The sequence below is a fragment of the Papaver somniferum genome, chromosome 2, assembly GCF_003573695.1.
Source record: "Papaver somniferum cultivar HN1 chromosome 2, ASM357369v1, whole genome shotgun sequence".
Classification (NCBI taxonomy): Eukaryota; Viridiplantae; Streptophyta; class Magnoliopsida; order Ranunculales; family Papaveraceae; genus Papaver; species Papaver somniferum.
The window spans coordinates 67,044,108-67,053,742 of record NC_039359.1 but is presented as its reverse complement, the minus strand read 5'-3'; the positions used below and the strand labels follow the sequence as shown (position 1 = coordinate 67,053,742).

General features: G+C 37.8%; 1 protein-coding gene across 8 annotated transcripts; it reads right to left on the bottom strand.

The window, feature by feature from the left end:
- Window positions 1-3,264: 3,264 nt before the first annotated feature.
- LOC113347921 lies at window positions 3,265-6,551 on the bottom strand. Of its 8 annotated transcripts, none has more exons than XR_003359328.1 (8): window positions 6,411-6,551; window positions 5,571-5,651; window positions 5,363-5,490; window positions 4,473-4,954; window positions 4,295-4,375; window positions 4,123-4,169; window positions 3,966-4,038; window positions 3,265-3,518 (listed from the first exon to the last, which is right to left on the bottom strand). XR_003359328.1 is itself a non-coding variant. In XM_026591613.1 (8 exons), the coding sequence occupies exons 3-8, from the start codon at window positions 5,377-5,379 to the stop codon at window positions 3,433-3,435; spliced, it is 396 nt and encodes a 131-aa protein (XP_026447398.1). In that variant the 5' UTR covers window positions 5,380-5,490; window positions 5,571-5,651; window positions 6,411-6,551; the 3' UTR covers window positions 3,265-3,432. The 8 variants fall into 8 exon arrangements, 3 of the variants coding, with proteins under 3 accessions (XP_026447398.1, XP_026447399.1, XP_026447400.1); XR_003359326.1 differs by having other exon boundaries at window positions 4,123-4,375; window positions 4,473-4,641; window positions 4,887-4,954; XR_003359329.1 differs by having other exon boundaries at window positions 4,123-4,375; window positions 4,473-4,545; window positions 4,887-4,954.
- Between the last annotated feature and the right edge of the window lie 3,084 nt (window positions 6,552-9,635).

Below are 9,635 nucleotides of genomic sequence, written 5' to 3'. Positions count from 1 at the left end.
CTTTATTGCAGCTGAGCCAACTAAAGATGTCAACATAGGGACAGAAAAGGAGCCCAAAATGATAAGGATAGGAACTGGAATGGGGGAGAAGAAGAAGAAAAAACAATTCAACTTCTAAAAAAAATATAGCGATGTATTCGCATGGGATATGGATGAAATGCCAGGTATAGATCCTGATGTTGCATGTCACAGGTTAGATGTCAGGACTGATGTACGGACATTCAAGCAGGGAATAAGGAACATAGAAAAATCATACCACCCGCAGATAGAAGCCGAGATGCAGAAAATGCTATATACAGGAATAATACGACCAGCTAAGTACCCAGAATGGATAGCAAACATGGTGTTGGTGCCAAAAAAGAACAATGGGATAAGGATCTTCATCGACTTCAGCGACCTAAATAAAGATTGTCCAAAAGACAGCTTTCCTTTACCAGATATACCACAGATGGTAGAGGCTTCCTCAAGGAATAAAAGGATATCGTTGTTGGACGGGTATAAAGGCTACAATCAAACCCCCCTGACAGAAGAGGACCAGGAACACACATCTTTCTTCGCACCCAGAGGATTATACTGTTACATCAGAATGCCCTTTGGTTTAAAAAATGCAGGTGCTACGTATCAACGAATGGTGGAAAAGATATTCGCAAAGTGGATCCACAATACCCTAAAGGTGTATGTTGATGACATGCTAGTAAAGAGCAGGGAGGTTGAAGATCATGTAGACCAGTTGGAAGAAATATTCGAACAAATGCGGCATTGCAAAATGAAGATAAATCCTGAAAAGTGCATCTTTGGAGTGGCGTCAGGGAAATTCCTAGGACACATTGTATCAGAAAAAGGAATACAGGTAGATCCATAGAAGGTGCAAGCAGTTCGTGACATGCCAACACTAGCGACGTTAAAGGATGTGCAGAAGTTGAATGGACTATTAGCTTCGTTAGGACGATTTATCTCGCGCTCATCGGACAAATGCAAGAATTTTTTCAACATTCTAAAGAAGGGATCCAAATTCGAATGGACAGCAGAATGTGAGAAGGCATTACAAAGCATAAAATATTACTTAATGAATGTCTCTATTTTGCAGAAAGCTGAACCATGGGAGGAATTACTATTATACCTGGCTTCGACACCACATGCACTAAGTGTCGTGCTACTTCTCTTAGATGGAGGAGTCGAAAAACCAATTTATTACATCAGCAAAACCTACAATGCAGCAGAGAAAAATTATGCAAAGATCGAAAAGCTAATCCTCGTACTGGTATACGCATCTCAAAAGCTTCGCACGTATTTTCAAGCTCATAAGATTAGAGTTCTTACAAAAATAAGAATTGAGTCTGTAATGAAGAATTCTAAAAGATCCGGAAGAATAGAAAGATGGAATGCACAAGTGGGGTACTTTGACATCAAGTATGAGATATTATCCTCACCAAAATCACAAGTCATTGCGGATTTCTTGGAAGAGTTCCCATTGGAGAAAGATTAGAGTGTAGAAGAGATGATGGAGGTAGACGAAGACCAGGGAAATCCTCAAAGTCTGTTAAGAGAGCGAAACTCAAAAATGACGGATCTGTAAATGGAGAAGGAAATGGCATAGGGATAGTGATCATCTCACTTCTAGGAGCGAAGATGACATATTCATTTAGACTGGAATTCACATCCACCAATAACGAAACAGAGTATGAAGGCGTAATACATGCATTGCGATTGGCAGTCAAAATGGAACTAGATGACGTCAGAATAACTAGTGACTCACAGCTGGTGATCCGCCAAATATTGGGGAGATATAGTGCGAATGAACCACCGTTACAGAAGTACAAGCTACTCTCATAAGAACTATCAGCAAAAATAAAGAATATAGAATAGAGGAACATTTGCAGGAAAGATAATAGATTCACAGACACTTTTTCATTCCTCGCATCAATGCTAGTGGATCCCACAACCCCATATTTAAAGATCACGACACTCTGTTTCCCGTCAATCAAAAAAGAAGAGGAGGTGGATGTAATGATGATAGAAGATGAAGAAGGAGAAAAGAATGGTGACAAAGAGGACTGGAGATCGCAACTTCATTCTTACTTAGAGAAGGGAGAAATACCGAGGAACAGGTTAGAAGCACATAAGCTAAAAAGTCGTGCGACAAACTACGAGTTAATAGATGGAGTACTTTACCGAAGATCATTCCTCGGGCCCTCTCTCAGATGCTTGACACGAAAAGAAGGAATGGAAATTCTGAAGGCAATACACTATGTGGTTGCTGGAAACCATAGCGCGGGAAAGTCATTGGCGTACAAAACAAGGATGTAAGGATATTATTGGACTTACATGCATGAGGACGCGAAAGAAGTATCGAGGCGATGTAAAGAATGTCAAAGACATGGGAACAGAATACATGCACCGGGAGCGAACTTAAGTTCATCAACCAGCGTTTGGTCGTTCACAAGATGGCGCTTAGACATCGTGGGACCATTCATACCCGGGTCAGGCTAAAGAAGGTATCTGATTGTCATAACATATTATTTCACAAAATGGTCAGAGGCGAAAGCAGTTCAGCATATACGCGATAAGGACATCTTCACCTTCATATTTGAGAATATCATCTGCAGATTTGGAATCCCTGTGCAACTAGTATCTGATAATGGAAAACAATTCGAGGGTGAAAACATAGAAATGATGTTAAATGCATTCAAAATACAGATTGGAAAATCAACTCCATTATATCCACAGGGTAATGGACAGGCAGAGGCAACAAATAAAATGCTCGCGAATACGCTGAAGAAGAAGTTGGAAGGGAACAATATAGGATGGTGCGAGCAAATCCACAATATCTTACACTAATGGAAAACAGACATTCCGCGACCGCCAGGACACGTCATATAAACGAGTTAAACGACATGTTCTAGGGTTCTCTGAATGGGTCGTTTATAAAGCATTTTTTAATTGTACGACCCTTATTGCGTGGGTCTCTGAACAGAGACCGTTTCTTACAGTAACTAGATGCTGACCCCCATACACCGGTCGTAGATTTGAATTATAATATAAAAAAAATACAGATTCAGATCAGCTGAAATGTCTGAATGGCTGAATCTGAATTAATCTTACTGGTATTTAAGTCAAACAATCAAGTCAAGTCTAGTTAAGTCAAACTGTAGTCAAGTCAAGTCTAGTTAAGTCAAACTACAGTCAAACTGAAATTCAAATGCAACCTCAAATTTAACTGAAATTCAAATGTAACTCAAATTTAACTGAAATTCAAGTGCAACTTCAAATTTAACTGAAAATTTTACATTCATTCCATTGGGTGTAAAACTACAAAAAAAAAATGAAATACTGAGTTCAGAGAATACATGTCCGAGATTGTTAAGTTCTGACAACAACATGCTAAACTAATAAACAACTGATAAAAAAAACAAAATTATAATTCAGCTCCTCCTATAACAATACTTCACAAATGATATCAAGCAAAGCATCCATGTGTTGTGTCCCTGGTTCACATACGACAAGGATCATCGTCGTTCCTGCAAAGAAAATCAACAACAGTACAATGAATTCGTTCAGTTCATAATACACGGTATAACATAATAAGTTACTAGAGTATACTTCATATTCTTTCTTTTAATGTTGGAAGCACGTGTGAGGTAATTTGACAGATTAAACCTAGATTTAGGCCATGCAAACAGCAGTTGGCTCATCAGTAGCAGGTATACAATCATGCAACAAGAGTGAAAACATAAATGAAGAAAACATGAAATTCAGGAAAAGAAAAGGACTATAAGGGAATTACTTTTGGGAATGCTTTTGGTATGCAAATACTAATATCTCATATTCGGTTTCACCTCTATGATATCACAAGGGATTTCAGTAGCATTGAAAGAAAGTTCTGTAATATGTTTGCAACAAAACAGGAGCTTCAGGGAAATTGAAGGAAGATACAAATAAATGGGTTGAATCCTTTAGAAACTTACGTTTATCATTGAGCTTCTGCTGCTTATGTAGTCTGTTGTCACTTGTCACTCCACAATGTTCGAGTGTCTTCTCCTATTAGTAAACATAACAAAATTACACATAAGATGCGAAACTTGCAGAGATTTAAACGCTACAGGACAAGGACAAGATATTCACCTCTACCAATAATCATTATTGCAACCAATACAACTAGAGGTTCCATACTGAGAGGGATGCAAAACATGTGATTCAATCACGAAGAAATAACTAAGTAAGCTGCAATTAGATTATATGCCAGCACAATCTTTAGAAACGAATTGAATGTGTGCAGCGTAAAAAGCCCCCATACTTGACTAAATCCCAGCATGATCTGCAAGCTTGCAACTACAATCAGGACTCCTTGAGTTTCCATCATACTGTGTAAAAATCTCTGCAAGTAGAGAATACATGTGCATAAAACTAGTTGTATCGTCAAAGTTAAGCAACATAAATGGAAAGAGGTGGACAAAGGGATTATTGATTCTTACAAAGGTAGTACCAAGATTGACAAGCATCCAATGCTTAAGCGCATTGAGCCTCTTCAAATGCTTTTTTAACCCTCTTGCATGTTACCACACCAAAATTAGTACACATGGATGAATGTCAAACTCAGGGAATCCAAAGATAGAGTCCTGTAATTTCATAAATATCCTATCTCTGGAAAGGAAACTCAAAAAAATAATATGAGAAAATCTCATAAGACATTATCGCGGAACTTGTCAAAGGAGACTACATCAACTCAAGGTAATATACAGATAACAATAATGTATGTAGTAGGTGTAAGTATAAACACTTCTAATTTAGAGATTCACCAATTACAAAACAAGAAACCAGACCCAAGTATCAGAATACCATTGAAAGTTGTTGAGTTCATCACTATGAAAGAAGTAAAGTATATGTACCTAGAAAGCTACACGCTACAGTGTCACTCTCTGGAGTGGATTTAGCTGAACTCATACCCCCACCATACCTGCATCGAGAATCAGTAGAGAGTTAGAGTCAATATACATAAATATTGGAAGATCCAGTTTTCATTAATGTGTAACAAACTACGAATACACTTGTAGAGAAAGAGGTATGTTAAACAGAACTACACAGTATAACCTAATATGAATAATGAGAAAAGTTACTCAAATTTTGAAAGTTAGGTTGAAAGTATCTTAGGTTCACCCTGTATTTTCTAGCTGTTCTGTACATTCTAAATCATGGGACAAGAACTGTTCTGTACATTCTAACAATAACCAGTACAACATTCGAAGTATCCAATCAACTCCTGTGCAAAAAAAAACTTTCTATATTAGACTCTAGCAGGAACAATACCATCACCATGAGCAGTAGGAACCATTCTTACAGTAACAGAACAACATTTCTCAGTTACCTTATAAGAAACAACATGTGGTTTAACAATCTTAATACCCCAATAACTTATTCGAACCGGTAGAACATATAATTTAACAAAATAATCCCACCACGAATAGCATCAATAACCAACCACCCTGAAGAAAACTGACAAGAATAGTGAAAACCTTAACCAACTGCACAAACAGAAACATAATAACATAAGAAAATAAATGCCTGATACTTACCAGAAAACCTTGCAGATCTAGAAATGCAGCAACACATCTAGTTTGATTCTTCAAGGGCGATTAAGTTTTCTCAAACTCCTCCTGTTAATATCCATAACTATTATTACACTGAGGTTTGATTACCAAAAAATCTAAATAAAAAACATCACATTGTGCTATATTACTAGATAATTTGACTTAGGTTTGTTCAGTTAACATTCCATAAGAATATTGCCTCAACTTTTTCTTCGGATTTCAGAGACACCGAGTCAGGATATGTAAAAATTTGAAAGAGAAATTTTTTTTATAAATGAATTCATTATTAACGAAGTCAATGCAGTAGATATAGCTTTTGAAAAAACCCTAAAACCCAAATTGAAAAAACAAAAACATAATCCATATAATCTGAATTGGAAAACCAAAAACAGAATACAAATAGAAATAGAACTCCAGATTACAGCAAGTTAACCTCATGAACCATTGAAACGATGTAACGATTCGATATATTTCAAGATTCGGTACCATTGATATCTTCATAATGATTCAATTGAGTGTTAAATCAAAGTAACGAAATAGAGTTTTAAACCAATCTTATTCAATGATTGAAATCCTAGAATCTAAATCTTCTCGGATTGAAGATCGAGAACTAAAAACTAAAAACCCTAAAAAAAACATGAAAACCTATTTGTATAGATCGAAGAAATCGAAGAACATCTCAAGATTCTCAAACCCTAAAACGAACAAAATTTAACAGCAATCATAGTTTATTTAGAAGTTGATAGAGATTTCGACAAAACCCCTAAATATGAAAACAAAAAAAACATGGATTCAATCGAAAATAAATTGAGAAGGAGTACTGACGAAAATCTATTTCCAGCAGGTTTGAGATTTAATTAGCCACATCTGGGGTTATTGATTAGATCGAGGAAGAATCAAGAGAAGGGATTTCCATGGTGCTGGTTTTTTAGGTGTGAGATGGAGACCGAGAGCAGAGGTGAGGTGATGAGGTGAGAGGGAGATGCGGTGAAAGAGAGAGGATACTTTATTTATTAGGGAGAGACGATGAAAACGATAGAGAGAGGATTCTTATCATCCAGCCGTTCTTTTAAGTTGAGCAAATCATGACCACAGAAATTATGGGGCCCAGAATCGATCACCAGATCTGAATCGGAGGTCGAGGGTCGTGGAATCGGTAGTTCCATGATGGAAAAACGGTAAATAAAATTTCTAATACAGAGACGGCTTATTAGGCTTTCTGATTTTCTCCGTGTTTTTACCGAATCAGAGAGCGCTACCTTTGGTCAACGTATCGGCTACGGTCAACGAGGGTCATTTAAACCCCATTTTCCACTAGTGTTATGGGCATATCGCACAACACGAAGAGAAGAAACAGGAATGTCACCATTCTGTTTAACATATGGGGTGGAAGCTGTATTACCAACTGAAGTCATCATACCAACAACGAAGAAAGAGGCTTGGGAGAAGAATCTAAATACTAACTTGATGCTGGAGAAATTAGATGACTTGGAGGAAAGCAGAGAAATTTCCTTGCAGCACATGGAAAATTATCACAAAAGACTAGCGGGAGAATACAAAAAACGTGTCAAGCTAAGGGAATTTCAACCAGGCAAGCTGGTATTAAGAGAAATACCCTCTTATCAAAAGGGAGGAGATGGAAAACTGGAGAAGAAATGGGATGAACCTTATATAATCAAGCGAATTGTGGGGACTGGAGCGTACGAGTTAATGAACAAGAATAGAAAGAATGTTGGCGAAAACTTAATCATCCGTGGAACAGAATGTACCTTAAAAAGTATTATCCATAGGACATTCGGTAGATTGATGTGTGCGAGAGAAGAAAAAGCAAATCCATAATGTATACGCGAAGATATGAATAGAAAGAAAGTATTCTCAATAATGATCTATAAAAATACACAAGCATAAGAAAGAGGCAACAATAAGACCTCATAAAAAATTTAGAACCTCTAACTAGGGAGGCTAGGCATCCAACTGTAGCGTGCACCCTAGTTCGCACATGTGCAAGAGGCAATATAAATAATCCCTAACGCGCGTCATAATTGGGGAAAACCTAGTAATGCATGACTCGTGCGAAAGCCATACCGTGCCTGGAACCTAAGTCATGGATATTGGGGGCGAAATAAAAGCATGCCGGTAGAGACTCCTTAGTCGAAAGACTAAGGTACTAAGTTCTCTATTATGGAGTGTAGAAACTCGACCAGGGCACCGTGGTACACGGTTGAGCCAAGGGTTTCGGGGTGTCTGAAGCGTACCTCGCCGCCCTTGGTAAGTCCTGGATATGATACACTCGGTCCTCAAGAAACCCCACCTAGGGTGCGGTCTCGTAACCATAAGCCACATAGGCTGAGGGATGCGTGGCCGCGAAAACAACTGGTTGTTGCATCATTGGATAGGAAGATCCCACCCCAACCCGGTAGGGGTACGATTTCTTGAATGGCAATCAGGGGGAAATAAGGATGACACCCTCCATTAGGGAGCTGAATTGTGTCAAAGACGTTAATATCACAAGGCTTTTACCCACGTGGTAATTAGGCTTGTCGTATTGACGCACATTCATATATCCTGCAGAGGCAATAATACGAAAGATGATAAGATATGGTCAATGGGTCAATACGCGAAAACGTAAAGACATCATGCGACTCTATCGCATGGCCAATATAATATCCTAAGGAAAAAATAAGTCATATTAACAGGAGAGGCTGATTAAGACCTCTACTTAGGGAGGCTCAATAAGACCTCACTAACAAACACCAAGAGACCTAGGTAAATTTACACGTGATTTTACCTCTTAAAGATTCATATTCGCATAAAAGCATTTTCTTTAGTAAGTGGATTATATTCGCACGTCTAACATAGTACATGAATTTGCATACACACTGTTTTTATAAACCTTGTTTTATATTCGCGTAAGCTATGTTTTGTACTCACATATAATTTATCTTTCTTACATGAACTTTTATCTTTTAACGAATGTTTTGTGAAAAAATTATTATCTAGCATGCTAACAATAGAGGAAAATATGGGAAGTACAAAAAGGAAGTATTATTCGCATATCTAGAAAATAACTTTGCATGGAAGAAAATTTGTTTCTCTTTTAATGTGCAGCAAAAAACAGATGGAAAAAAATCCAAACAAACAAAAAGAAATTAAGAGTCGTTTTGGGGAATTTCATCATGCGAGTCAACAACTTCAGCATGAGGAGTAGCTTGAACTTCAATAAAGGGAATCACTTCAGAATTTGATGCATTAGGAAGATCATTAACATCTTCATTATCCTTGGGTTTCTCTCCAAGAATAAATATTTCTTCGTCACAACTATTGTAATCAGAATCACTATCAGGTTCGGGAAGGGCCTCATTGTCAGAGACATCAAGAGGTTGCACTTCTTCTAGAGGAAGCGAGTTGGAAATACATATTTCATCCGTGAAAGCTTTAGCCTTAAGGTGAGCTTCGCGTGCGACATCCTTTTGAGCATTATTAACATAGACCCTCATCATATGCTCAAGGTATATGCATCTTCGTTCCGCCATATCACGCGAAGCCGAAAGTGTGGAGGAGAGATTCCGAAGATCCTTGTGAGCTTTGGCCAAGTCAGACCTTAATTTTTGAATCATGAGTTGGTTGGACTTATTAGAAAATGCAAGCACAAAGAAGACCAAAACCAATTCAGAAATAATGAAATCGCACGAGGCCTGCAATATTCAAGTGAAGCTAAGATATTAAGTGAGGCAGTCAGCTTGACGTGACTACCTTCCATCTGAGAAAGGAAATATCGAGACAAAGCGAGACCACTATTTTTCATACTCTCCAAATGTTTATCAAAATCATCACCTATCATGCCTTCAAGACGGGAGCGAATTTTCTTCTCATCTTGAGCGAGAGAGGCGTTTTTTCTTCTTTAAAATGTCACGCGAACTTATCAATCGAGTGTGTTTTTCGCGGAGCTTATTCCTTTCTACAGTCATTTTTACTTTGCTATTGACAATCTTCTCATTCTCTGTGGATAATTTCTTCACATCTCTGTCATATTGGTTCTGTAGAACACGA